At 43.6% G+C, this 14,520-nt stretch overlaps 1 protein-coding gene across 1 annotated transcript; it reads right to left on the bottom strand.

Moving 5' to 3' along the window:
* Positions 1-1,091: 1,091 nt before the first annotated feature.
* ACOT13 (acyl-CoA thioesterase 13) lies at positions 1,092-14,400 on the bottom strand. The gene is made up of 3 exons (XM_019425278.2): positions 14,113-14,400; positions 3,819-4,003; positions 1,092-1,342 (listed from the first exon to the last, which is right to left on the bottom strand). Exons 1-3 carry the CDS (start codon positions 14,191-14,193, stop codon positions 1,141-1,143), a joined length of 468 nt encoding a protein of 155 aa, XP_019280823.1. The 5' UTR covers positions 14,194-14,400; the 3' UTR covers positions 1,092-1,140.
* Between the last annotated feature and the right edge of the window lie 120 nt (positions 14,401-14,520).

Genomic DNA, 14,520 nt, shown 5'->3' on the forward strand with positions numbered 1-14,520 from the left:
AGAAGACCCCATGATGCAGAAATGAAATACTAAGAATGCCACGTTCAACAGAACTTGAGAAATGGACTAAGTGATTTGTGATTTAATCTTTCTGATCCCATTTTGTGATCTGCATGGTTTTATTCTAGGTACTAGAAAAGGGGTAATAGTATGTTTTTCTCCCCGCCCTTAGTACAAAATATGCCAGTCCTAGGATAAGTTCTTTTCCTTTTTTTTTTTTTAAAGTTTATTTTGAGAGAGTCGGGGGAAGGGGGGGGGGGGGGCAGGGGCAGAGAATCCCAAGCAGGCTCTGCACTATCAGCTTGAAGCCCAATGCAGGGCTCAAACTCACGAACCACGAGATCTTGACCTGAGCCGAAATCAGAGTTGGACGCTCGACTGAGTCACCCAGGCACCTCAATAAATTCTCCATCAGAGAAAAACAGCACATCCATCTGACTATTTCCTATGTCACTAATGTGCTTTGCCTCAGACTTTGTTGAGGACTATTTTAGGCTATACAGCTCAATCTATTTTATTTTCCAATATGAGCTATGTTTCATTAACTTTGAAGTTCCATAATCTTGAAATTGGGTTTTAAAAAAATGTAGCAGTTATTTTAAAAGCTGAGAAGGACATAAATTCACAGATTAAGCATTTATATTTCCCTAAGTGCTTAAAATAGCTTAGTATTGGACTTTAGTTTAAAAGTAATCTCATTTCGGGACGCCTGGGTGGCTCAGTCAGTTGAGTGTCCGACTTCAGCTCAGGTCACGATCTCGCAGTCTGTGAGTTGAAGCCCCATGTCAGGCTTTGTGCTGACAGCTCAGAGCCTGGAGCCTGCTTTGGATTCTGTGTCTCCCTCTCTCTCTGCCCCTCCCCCACTCATGCTCTGTCTCTGTCTCTCAAAAATGAATAAACATTAAAAAAAAAAAGTAATCTCATTTCAAAATGTCCTTGCTTTGCTTTACCTAAGTTTTCAGAGACCCTTTCAGCTAAGAATGTTTTCACCCAATTACCATACATAGATTACAGACTGAAGAGATTTAAGATGAAAAGCATCTCACTCACTGTCTATGTCATTTTCTCCAAAGAAAAGATTTCTTCACCACTTCTGGTTGTGCTAATTTATTTTGAAAGTTACATCTGTTCAAGTCAAATTTACACTTGGTGTTCGCTGTTGGATTTCTTTAGGCCGGTGGTGTTCTGGTTTCCCAGGTGTTTTGTGTGTCTGCCTTGTGCTACTAATTTTCCCGTGGCCTTCTTCATCACATCCACGGAGGTAAATGCAAGTGTTTTTCCTTCCTTCAGAACATGGGCTGTTATCACTATATCTTCTCCTATTTTAGCCGGTGCCATGTACCTTGAAGGGAAACAAATATAGTTAACAGCAAATAATTTTTTATTAAAATTCTGTTATTTATTGGGCTGCCTGGGCGGCTCAGTCGGTTAAGCATCTGACTTCGGCTCAGGTCATGATCTTGTGGTCCGTGGGTTCGAGCCCCGCGTCGGGCTCTGCTGACAGCTCAGAGCCTGGAGCCTGTTTCAGATTCTGTGTCTCCCTCTTTCTCTGACCCTCCCCTGTTCATGCTCTCTCTGTCTCAAAAATAAATGTTAAAAAAAAATTTTTTTTTTTTTAAATTCTGTATTTATTTTTGAAAGAGCAAACATGAGCAGGGGAGGGGCAGAGAGGGGCACAGAGGATCCGAGGTGGGCTCTGCTCTGACAGCAGAACTCACAAACTGAGATCGTGACCTGAGCTGAAGCTGGATACTCAACCAACTGAGCCACTCAGGCGCACCTTAACATTTTTTAAAACGGGAAGTTGTGTGCGTCCCTTAGATGTTGCTTATTTTCTTTCTACAAGAGTTTAAGAATGGTATCCGTAAGCTTTCTGTCCTGTCAGATTTGAATGGCTGGTCTTGACCAAGTTCATCTTCCCCATTTCATATCCCCACGAGTTTCTTTTCCCATAAATATGAGAAGCTCCCCCCCGCCCCCTTTCTTCAAGTTTCCTCTTTCATCTTTATTTGGGAACGTCCTGGGTGAAGTGTTCCTGGTGTCTGTCTACACAGTAGGTTCCCCCTCACCTGCAGTTTGACTTTCCATAGCTTGGGTGACCTGTGGTCCATAAAGCATTAGATGATCCTCCTGATCTGTCAGAAGGTCAACAGTGGCCTAACGCTGCGTCCCTGCCTACGTCTTTCCCTCACTGCGTCTGCTGCTCTGGGTGTCTCATCCTCTCCCATCCTCACTAGAATGGTGAGTACAGTACAAGAAGGTAGTTTGAGAGACCACGTTCACATACTATATCACGCTTGTTCTATATTATCATTATCCTTGTTAATCTTACTGTGCGTAGTTTATAAGTAAATTTTATCACGCGTGTGTATGTATAGGGTTCGGTACCACCTGTGGATTCAGGCACCCACTGGGGTCTTGGAACATATCCCCATGGGTAAGAGGGGCCTACTGTATCTTCTATCAATATTTTAGAATTCACTCAACTGCACTTGAGTAAATTCTGCACTTTACGGCACTTAAAACGATCTAATGTGAGAACTATAAGGAATTAATTAATGCGAACTCCTTAGAATGCTGGTGATGAGCCGTATATATTCATAAGTTGTTTTCTTTATGAAATAACGACAGTAAACCTTTGAGACTCTTTCTGCTCAGGTGGGTCAGTTTTTGAAGCTCCGGCAGTTCTTGATGGAAGCTGTCTGACTTCCTAAAGAATCTTTAGGCTGACGATAGCAGCAGTAGGATCTCACAAGATCCCGAGGTGCCAGGTTGGGGCATCCATGCTCTGGGCAGAGGCGCCCAAGGCCAAGTAGAATCATCAGCGGGTCCCACCCCCACTCACGGAGTAAGGTAAGGACCGCCCAGCCTGCTCGGCAGTACAACGAACGGAAACTGTTCTTTCCGTGGATCTTAATTTCAAGACCGTTTGCCCTTGTCCTGTGACCTGTGAATGGCACCCTCCATTTATTTCCACAGTAGACGCGGGCTGAATTTTCTGAAGTGAGCCTAATAAAAGATTTAGATTGTCTACAAATCTGATAACGTTATTTCCACTGCCCTCATGTTGTATAACATTGGCTTTCGGGTGCCCCCAGTAAAAATCATTCTTCTGTTGTGTAGGTGGAAAAAGCAGTCATACTGAAACAAAACCTCCACGCCCTGCATTCTAGTGACCGGACTGGCACCAGTACTGGTTAAAACTGGAACTAGATCTTTTACATTTGGAAACGTCTGACCCCTGCAGGCATTTTCACCAGAGTGAGTGACAGCCTGACATCTGGGGTGCTGCTTCCTGACCACACAGTTTATACCCATGGAGCCTGGTGGCAGCTGCAGGGAGAGATACAGGATTGCAAAACTGGCCATTTTGTGTTCACTCTGGTACAAGGCAATGGCGATGGATACTTTATAAAGGTTTATCCAACTCTGACTTTTATTCAGGCTTTTCTCTATACGCACTCAATACAACCCTCCTAAGACCTTTGTACAGGTGGCACTTTTCAGGACTTTGTGCAATGGTTACAAGCCGGGAGTTTTTTCCCCATAACATAACAGAAGCCAAATGTTTGCTTCTTTGAATGTTTAGGTCATTACCCCTTTCCTCCGGATACATACATACTGCATTTGGAAATCAGTTGCTCCAATTCTAGATTCTAAGGCTCTGGGATATTCTGGGCACAGCTATACTTGCCCTTAAGCATGATGAGCTCGGGGCACCTCCAGTTTTATTCATGTTACAATTGTACATAGTCTCATTGTTTGAAATGAGTTTTCACATTATAAAAAGGTATTTGTAGTACAGTTTGGATACATACGTTATGTTCATATCGACACTGACTCCTGGTGCTCCCCTTTCTGTGGACACCAGAGCCAATGTTGATATGTTATCCACTAAGGTGGCTATCATGCCACCATGCAGAGTGCCGTACTTATTGGCATGGTCGTCTTCTACTCTCATTTCACAAATCAGTTTCCCAGGGGTAGCAGAGACCAGAGTCACCTAAATGTAAAAGAAAAAAAGAATTTTGAACATGCTTTGGTATTAGGAAAGCCCAAACAGCCCATCAAGAATTATCATCCGATTAAACTGACTCACCCCAGGGCCTCGTGACTGGCTCAGTTGGTGGAGCGTGTGACTCTTGATCTCGGGGTTGTAAGTTTGAGCCCCACATTGGGTGTAGAGATTACTTAAAATCTTAAACTAAGTCACCCCAAAACAGTTGGGCAGAAATTCAAATAAGTTGCCAATCTCTCTCTGATAGAAATTACCCCAAATATAAATTGTTTTAATCTTTTTTAACGTTTACTTATTTTTGAGAGAGAGACAGAGCATGAGCAGGGGAGAGGCAGAGAAAGAGAGGGAGACACAGACAGGATCTGAAGCAGGCTCCAGGCTCTGAGCTGTCAGCACAAAGCCCGACGTGGGGCTCGAATCCACAAAACATAAGATGACCTGAGCTGGAATCAGAGATGTTTAACCGACTGAGCCACCCAGGTGCCCCTCATATATAAATTATTTTTGAAGAAAAAGGAATATTTAGGGGAAAGACAGTAGTTTTTGTTAATCTTCACTGCAGAAATCAAATATTCTAAGCTTTCCAGCCTTATGTATTACAACCTGACATCTCAATGTCTCCATAGAATTTTAGACCAAGAAAGCTAGCTGGTCCCTGTGATCTGTTAACCCACGATAGGTTTCATTTGGACGTTCCCTAGTTTTTGCAGAGAGTAACTTTTATAATGACTTTGTAATGAATAGTTTAAAATAATTTGAATAGACTGGAAGAAATTCAGTAATTCACTGAGTGTCTAGAATTCGCAAACTTATACCATAAACCCATTTTACTATACAAAGTTTCACAGAATCCAGAAGTTAAACTGCTACTTTTAAGATCCTGCCCCATTTATGGTATTATAAAGAAAAATAAGTACATAAAAGATAAAAAGGGAAATAATGAATTACAATTTTTATATCAAAATCTTTCAAAAGGAAAGTTTTGGGGACCCTGGGGTGGCTCAGTTGGTTGAGCATCTGGCTTCAGCCCAGGTCATGATCTCATGGTTTGTGAGTTAAGCCCCATATGGGGCTCTCTACTGTCAGCACAGAGCCTGCTTTGGATCCTCTCTCCCCCTCTCTCTGCCCACTGCACCCCCCCCCCCTCCACTCGCATGCACGCTGTCAAAAAATTAAAAAAAAAAAAAAAAGCTTTTGGAAAAATAATAGAAATATGTTTTTTATATCCTAGTTAAATTACTAGGAAAAACGTCATAGTATAAGACTGAGAAATTGGAACTGAGCTGTGAATGGGATGTGCTACATTTAGCAATGGTCATTTTTGCTGTTGCTAGAGGTGTTCAGGCAGAATACAGATGAGTATTTGGTGTATCTGTTGTATTTGGGGGTGTGGCGTGTCTCGAGCATTAAATGATTAGGTTCTAGATAACCGCTATCTCAACTGAGCATTTTCCTATGCTAGGCTCTGTGCCAAACACTTAAATACTATGTAATAAGGAAGGGGTAGTTTCCACTGCCCCTTTAAGTAGGTAACTGAAGTTCATGGTGGTTTGTTGTTGGGGTCACCCGTGATGGGACAGACCTGAAATTTAGATCTAGGTCTGTCTATCTTCAAGTCTCCCTAGACACTATAATGTCTCTGGATTTGCAGTGGCCTTTAACAGCTCCCACCAGGAAGACGCTTTAGAGTTTCACAAACCACAACTTTAGTGATTTTGCTGTTGTTTTTCCCCTGGAGAACTAGGCCCTGAGGTAAAACAAACACAGCCACACAATATAAACCATCCTAAACAATATCATGTCATGTTTTGCATGACAGGTAAGTCAATGGCAAATCATGTTAGACAGGATCAAGGCTATCCACATGAAAAATGATGTAGCCACAAGATGTCCTCGTAAACTACACATCGAACAGGACCAACGTGTAAACTGCCCTCATTCGGGCATTTACACGAGTATGTTAAGCACTGACAACGTAAAGACAAATGAAATCAAATCCCTCCTCGTAAGGGGTTCGCAACCTAAAGGAAGAGACCATACGCAGACCACTGCAGTGGGAGGGTTCCTGGAAAAGAGAGTACAGGTTGCTTGAAGGGCATCTAACTTTTATGGAGTATGTTTTTAGAGAACAGACATTAGGAAAGGCCTCCTGAGGGACAGGGAGGAGTGAGCCAAGTGAAGATGGGGAACAAGCCAGACACTTCAGGGGAAGAGAACTGAAGGCAGTTGGGTGCCATGTGAAGGCGTCGCGTGTTGAGTAGAGATCAGTTAGTGATTATCTGACTTCGGCGGGGGTGACGGGAGGCCATGCAAATGTCAGCTTGACTTTCTACTGCAGAATACAGTTTTTGACTGTTTTTCTTTCCCCCAACTTGAAAGGCCAAAGGACACACTGGTACACACGAGTGGTTTAAAATACACATTGGAGTAGAGAGAATTTTGTTCCCATCAGCCTGATCCTGCAAAAGAAATGCTTTTATGTGTCGCCCTCTGTCGTCTTCCTGGGTAAAATAAAGGAATTAAGCCACTGGAAGCTAACAAAGGCTGTCTGAGCCAGCCCCCAAAGCTAATCAACAGTCTTGTTGGGGAAGAGGCCCACGGAGAGCTAACCTCTCTCTGATGAGGAAGGGGGGTATGAGGAGAAGCCTGTTAAAAAGGAGAGCATAAATGATCTTGGTCTCAGTCAAGATACGGGTTATAGGGGACACGCTTGTTTATTCGGTTATTAACTACGGCTAACTTTGGGTTCAAGACCACACTCCGCGACGCTGCACACATTGTTTCCACCCGCCCAGATCTCTGAAGTGGGTCCTGTTGTTTTCATCGGACTCCCACATCTCAGGTTTAACTCCTCTGCAGAATCACCTCCCTTCACGGCTCACCTGGACTGCTACGGGCAACTGGGTCCTGATGCGTCGGGTGTCACGCAGGATAGCTGCCACGCCTGTTACAATGCAGTGAGGCCAAAACCAACAATGCTGAGAAGCACCCAGATATATTCCATTCTCCGGGCCACCGCGGTACGATGGCAAGAACCTTTACGGCTCAGCCCAGTCCAACACGTGGGCTCCTCGGTTTATAGGAAAAATTACGTACGTGTGCACACATACGATCACCCGTCCCTTTTCCGCACGGCCTGCAGCGGACTGCCTCTCCTCGGTTCCTCATGCGTTCACACGAGTTCCCATGGCTCCTGCCGCCACGGCACCCTCCTTCCTCACCCCGAACACCCAGGCTCCGATTCCATCGCCGATAACCGTCTCCCCCGTTCCTCCCTTACCTTTTCAGGAAAGGCAGTGAGAAGGAATGCCTGATAATCAGCACGAAGGAGATGGCCCCCAACAGGAAACTCCGTGCGAACCCCAGAGTTCTCCTTAGGCCTTGACGTTTCCGGTCATCCTGGTCCTGGTCCTGGTCCTGGTCCTGGTCCTGGTCCACAGTCATCATTGTGACTGCTGGTGATCGCTGTGCCGCTCACCACCCTGCCTCTGCTAATGAATGAAGACATGTGTGTCTCTGGCTCAGTGAGGGTGTCTGCCACGGGCCTAAAGGAGCGTGGCACGTGGCCTGAGAAAAATCTGTGTGTGTAACCACGCGAGTCAGCCACGAAAGGACGCTGAATACGAAAGACCGCGCTTAACACACAAAAGCACCGAGAACAGAGGAGGTCAGTGAATGGGAAGTTTATGTATTTGTGAAAGAGGTTGTTTTCAAGCAAGTTGTCCTGATGACAGACGTTGCGGATTTCGTATGTGACGCAGTGCAGATACCAGAAGGAAGTGTCTGAGGACAACGTATAAATGTACCTTCATAAAAGCAGGAAAGGAGGGAAGAGTAAGGAGGCGGGAGGCACAGCGGCAAACAGGCCAGTTACGGTAAGGGCCCCTAAGAGGGCATATGCTACAGAAGTACTGTGGCTCAACCGTGTGCTGTAGCCGCCCAGCACTTGGGTTTTATAATGTGTGTTTTAGCAGTTTAATCGCACGGGTGGCTTTAGATCAATAGGCAAGAGCATCAGCTCTGGAGCCAGGCTGAGGCAGGATCCTTAACTGTGGTCGAGAGCAGGATAACATTCAAATTAAGCAATTGGAACACGGCCCGGCATATCATGGGGGATCAAGACATTTCAGTTCTCATCCTTGGTAAAGTTGGGACCCGAACACAACTGTGAAACCCCAAGTCGGTTTGTATAGTTTCACATGGATTTTTCTTAAAATCGCCCGATTGGAACTTAGAATTTTCCAATTACTAAACTCATTCACTGAATGACCTCATGATTAAATTCAGTGGATATTTTTCAGGACTTTGTTTACCTGACCACTCAGCATGTCGAGACATCCAAACCTTTTCCTGGCCTTTCCTGAACTCCCACGTCCACCTTCTCCTGGGTTGCCTCCTCCTCCTCTGTGGAGTGCCACAGTCCCTTTGCTGGCTCTTACTCTGCACCGCCCACCCGAGTCTTAGGGTCATCTAATCATCCGGCCTCATGAGACCACCAAAGGCCACACTGGCTTTCAGGTTCCCTCAGAAGGTTAGAGGACAGGTTCTATAAAGTTAGGCACTATAATAGAGTTAATGGCACGGGCTTTGGGGCAGACACGTGGGTTAAGATCCCAATTACTAGCCGTAAGGGCTTAGAAAAGGTAAGCTTCGACTTTCTCATGTATAAAACGGGGATGACAGTCACAGCACTGCCAGGAGGATGAACTCTTGACTTGAGCCCATGATTTCACTAATTGTATCTTGACTCCTTAAATTCTATCTCTGAGCCATCTAAATTGCCACGTTCCTCCCCTTTATTAGATTTTTAACTGCAACGATCATTTCATATGAATAAACGGTGTAGAGATGCATTTTCCTACCTCCCACCCCTTCAGTGCCATGTATCATGCAATATCATTCTCTAGACTTTTTCAAACATATATGCACATAGAAGGCTTTTTTCCTTTCTTTGTATAAAATTACAAAGGCGGGATCACATGATACACATTACTTTGCAACTTTCATTTTTCTCTTCCTGGTAGAATTAGTCATGCTTGTAGCTCATATCACAGAAATCTTCTTTATTTGCTTTGTGGGATTCCCTAGTATTTGACTATATTAGATTTATTAAAGTATTGCTTGATATATGTTCTTTGAATATTTTTTACCATTACAAACAAAGATGCTTTTATTTGCGGAAGACAGATTACCAGAATTAGGTAGCTGGGTAAAAGGTTATGTAAATTTTTAACCAATCTGCCAGATTACTTTTCAAAACCACTGAGTAAGAGTGCCTCATTCCCTAATTCATCCTCAGGAATGCATATTATTACTCATAATTGCTCTTTTTACAATATGATGGGCAAAATAACACAGTGTCTCATGGTTTAAGTTTGCCATTAGCCAGGTTATGGGTGCTGCTAAACAGTCCTTCATGCTTACTGGCTGACTACTTTTCTTAATTCTTTTCCAGATAGTTGTAGTTTGACTTATTTATTTATTCTTTTTTTTTTTAATTTTTTTAAAGGTTTTTTATTTATTTTTGAGACAGAGAGAGACAGAGCATGAACGGGGGAGGGGCAGAGAGAGAGGGAGACACAGAATCGGAAGCAGGCTCCAGGCTCTGAGCTGTCAGCCCAGAGCCCGACGCGGGGCTCGAACTCACGGACTGCGAGATCGTGACCTGAGCTGAAGTCGGACGCTCAACCGACTGAGCCACCCAGGCGCCCCTTATTCTTTTTTTTTAATTTACATCCAAGTGAGTTACCATATAGTGCAACAATGACTTCAGGAGTAGATTCCTTAATGCACTTTTTTTTTTTAAAGGAGGTTCTACACCCAGCCAGGAACCCAACACCAGGTTTGAACCCATGACACCGAGATCAAGAGTCAGATGCTTAACCAACTGAGCTAGCCACTCAGGTGCCCTGGATTTCGACATTTATTGTATCTCTTGCCATAAAGAGTTTAAATTAGTGAAATGCACAGTGCCAGACACATAGTAAATGCTATTATTGTAAATAAATATAACAATTTCTAATTTTATAAAGTCATACGCATCATTTAATGACATGCTCCTATGATAAGAAGTCATTTTTTAAAATGTGCCTTCTTTACATAGAGCTATAAGGGATTTCTTTCACCAGTTCCCCTATGGTTAGACATTTAGGTCGATGGTGGTTAATGGTTGCACAACAATGTGAATGCAATTAATACTGAATTGTACACTTTAAAGTGGCTAAGATGACAAATTTTATGTCATGTATATTTTGCTGCAATTTTTTTTTAAAAAGGGGAGGATATGGGGCACCTGGGTGGCTCAGTCGGTTGAGCATCCGACTTCAGCTGGGGTCATGATCTCGTGGTTGGTGAGTTCAAGCCCCCACCAGGCTCATCCCTGTCAAGCATAGAGCCCACTTCAGATCCTTGGTCCTCCTCACTCTCTGCCCCTCCCCTGCTTGTGCTCTCTTGTCAAAAATAAACATTAAAATAAATACACTGAAAAAAGTGGGGGGATCCACCATCAATGTTTCCTGAACTTTTTCATTCATGGGACTCTTTTTTCTCAGGGACGGTTGATGGGACTGGTACTTCCCTAGATCCCACTTTTCTCCTCTCCTGGATGATAAACTCCTAGAAGGCAAGGAACTGTGGTTGGTAGTTCTTCATCATCTCACAGTACTCGGTTTGTCGAATGATTTTAAAGTGATCTTATAGCAAGAACAGGACTTTCAGTGTTGGTTCTTCTCTATCGGTATTTTACAAAAGATAGGTTTTGTGGGTATCTATAAACATCAATAAACCAGAGGTGGTTTTTTTTGTTTTTAGAACAGGCTAAAATAAAGAGGCTCCAATGTAAGATCTCATGCACAAGGTTGACATCTGTACCAAGACTGATAGGAAGGTGCCTTCTTCAATAGGTCATTTTGGGAAGAACAGAAAGTCACCATCCTTTAGCAGATTCTATATGCTGGGGTACAATATCTGTCCAAAAACCAAAACTCCCCTTGGCATATTATCAGCCAAATTTTCAAGTGTTCTTCTATTTAATTCATTGGCTTTTAAAAAAATCATTAAAAGAATCAAAGGTTAGGACAGAATTTTCTTACCATATAATCAAGAAAAAAAAAACAACGCAACTCTCTTTGGATGAGGTGTTTCTCTTTCTTGGGGTAGTTAGCTAATCTGGTAGAACCCAGGGCTTCTGTTTTTCATGCTTATTTATAAATGATTCCTATGGAACACCTGTGGGACCACTGTGGGAACGGGGCAAGGGACAGACGGAGAGCACTGATACTGCACCACCGCTTCTCACGCTTGTTAATATTAAGAAACATCATCCCTCTTCATCTTTGCAAAAGCAGTGAAGTAAGCACACAGGCGTGTCTGAAAGATCATATGCATCCTTACTCCAATTTAGTTTTAACAAGGCGTTTGCATTAAATGCTTAAGAATGAGCATCCTTGCCTTGAAAAATCTCTGGTGTCATATTTAACCAAAGGGACAACTATTTGACATAAAATACTTTTGTCAGCCAAGGTCCAGGGACGCAACAGAAAACACACTGGTTATTTTAACAAAGAGAATATAAATAATTGTTAGTAGAGACTTAGAGACCACATTCTGTCTTATACCAAGACATGTGGAAGTCTGATCTGAACAACCGGTTCAAAATTCAGTGCAAACTTGGAACGAGAGAGTAGCAATTTATCTAGTTTTAACCCAGCACAAAGTGAGTGATTAAAAAGGTTTTTCGACATCAGCACTATTGACATTTGGACTGGGGGATTTTTTTTTTAATGTTAATTATTTGAGAGAGAGAGAGAGAGAGAGAGAGAGAGACACGGAGCATGAGCAGGGGAAGGGCAGAGAGAGAGGGAGACCCAGAACCCGAAGCAGGCTCCAGGCTCTGAGCTGTCAGCACAGAGCCCAACACGGGGCTCCAACTCACAAACCGTGAGAAGCCTGACGCTTAACCTACTGAGCCACCCAGGCGCCCCCTGCATAAATATATATGTTAGCCCTAGCAACTCTGCCCACACAAAACAACCACAAATCCTATTTTAGATCAAATTAATACAGAGCACCTACAATGGTATTGACCTGTGCAGTTAGTATGACAGTCACTATCCACAACTCCATATTGAGCACTTGAGACATCGTCAGTATGAATTGAGATGTGCTGAGTGTAAAATTCACACCGGACTTCAAAGATGAAGTCCCCCCAAAATAATACTCTTTTGTATTGATAACATACTAAAACACTATCTTGGATATAATGAGTTGCTTAAAATATATTACTAAAATTAATTTTATTTATTTCTTTTTGTTTTATAATTTTATACATCTAAAATTATGCATGTGGCTTGCACTTGTATCTTGCACTGTATCTCTGTTGGACAGTGCTGGGTCTAGAATAATTGGTATCACTACCCAACTTTAAACTGCAACATCTGAGAAACTCTATACATCTGGTTGAACAGGCATATCTTCTTGGAAGGCAAGTTACCACCAGTGCCGACTCAGGCAGGCACACGCGAAGTTTAAGAGAATTTTAATCAGACACTCAAAGGCAAATCCAACCCATGACAAGATTATCATGAGAGGACACACATCCAAAGGTTAACAATGAAAATGGCTCCAGAATTTTTAAGGAATTCAAACTTCCCCCCGAGTCCAATACTTCTTTCTTTGCATAAGAGATCTCTCAAAGGGTTAATTATAAAGTAGTGTATTGTGTTTGTTATTTTATCGTGTTTGCTATTTGCAAACATTAAATACATTTGCCTAAGTATTATTTCCTCTATTTTTCACAAAAGCCTTTACAGATAATTAGGGAAAGTTATTTACATGTTGAAAATACAGCCCAGGTGTTGTTTCCAGGAGGAAGACCTTGGTCTAATGCACCACATTCTTCCAATGAATGCAGTTGGTCTGTGTTTAAACTCCACTTTTAAGTGACCTATTTCCAAATGTCCCCAAACTCTTTCCTAATCAGAAGGAAAACAGGCATGCATGCTTTAAAATATTCAGAAAAAAACCTAAAAGTTCTTAGGTTGTTAAGTGTCTTGCAAATCTGACATAACCAAGGGCTTCTGTTATTCATGCTTATTTATAAACGACTCCTATGGAACAGGATTTCTACACAGACCGCGAGAACTAGGAATCTGGGCTAGTCTGTTCATGTGGCAAAGGGGACAGGGGCTAGCCTGCCTAACTCTGTAGGGCCACTCCACCAGAACTTGTCCTTCCTCCCTGACTGCAAGTTTTTACTATCAAACGCTCTAGGCTGCAAGTGCATGGTAACTATAGATTACTTTCCCCCCCAGAGCACTACAGGCATTTGTTTGTTCAAGGTTTGAACTTTAAAGTCCTTTCTAGCTCTGACACCGAGCAACTGTGTCTCCAGAACAAGTGATAATCAATCATTCAAACAGTCCCGGACTTACGATGGTTTGACTTAGGATTTTTCAATTTTACGATGGCGTGAAAGCGATACACACTCAATAGAGACGACTTCGAATTTTGAGTTTCGATCTTTTCCCAGGCTAGCTACATGCATGCAGGACCATGCTCTCCTGACGCTAGGCAGTGGCAGGAAGCTCCCAGTCAGGCCCTCCATCAGGACGGTAAGCAACTATACTTAAAATTACTCTGTACCCATACAACCATTCCGTTTTTCACTTTCAGTACAGAGCTCAATAAACTACATAAGATATTCAACACTTCTCACGAAACAGGCTGTGTGTTAGACGGTTTTGCCCAACTGCAGGCTAAGAAGTGATCTGAGCAAATTTAAAATAGGCTAGGCTAAGTAAGCTATGTAGGCTAGGTATACTGAATGCACTTTGGACATGCCATATTTTCAATTTACAATGGGTTTATCTGGACGTAGCCCAATCGGAAATCAATGAAGACCTGTATTTATGTACATTTAGATGAAATAAACTATGCACTTGACCCAGCACATAATGGCTCTCCATAACAGTAGTAATCATCATTGCTGAATTTACCGGGGCGTCCAACAGAACCTAGCGAGAGCTACTAATTTTCAGCGCAACCCGCCCCAAGCATCGTACTTCCGTTAGAAGCCGAGGCTTTGACTCCAATACCTTTTTCAAAACTCTATCAAAATCGCGACCACTGCCCATCGTCTTCAACAGCTCCAGCAGGTGCTGTGTCAAGCGGTTCATCGTGGACCGTTCCTGCTTCTGGGCACCGCACACGAATGAGCCTTGCAAGAGCCGGGAGCCCCGATGTGTTCGCAAAACACCAAGGGCGAGCAGGGCGAAGAAATCTCCGTCTTCCCCGCCCACTGTGCGCTCCGGGTCCGGCGTCGCGGGCTCCGGCTGCCAAGCCGTCAGAGACTCGCGCTCTGAGGTTCCGACCCTGCTTGTGACCGTGCGCGCAAGCGCTGTTATATCCGCTCCCGCCCCTGCCGCCGCCCGCCCTCCCCCCGCGTGGCCACGCCCATCGCCCTCGGAGGGCGGAGCGCGTTTCCCGCCGGGCGGGTGACGCGA

Source organism: Panthera pardus, unplaced genomic scaffold (assembly GCF_024362965.1).
Source record: "Panthera pardus isolate Hobbes unplaced genomic scaffold, ASM2436296v1 HiC_scaffold_17, whole genome shotgun sequence".
Classification (NCBI taxonomy): Eukaryota; Metazoa; Chordata; class Mammalia; order Carnivora; family Felidae; genus Panthera; species Panthera pardus.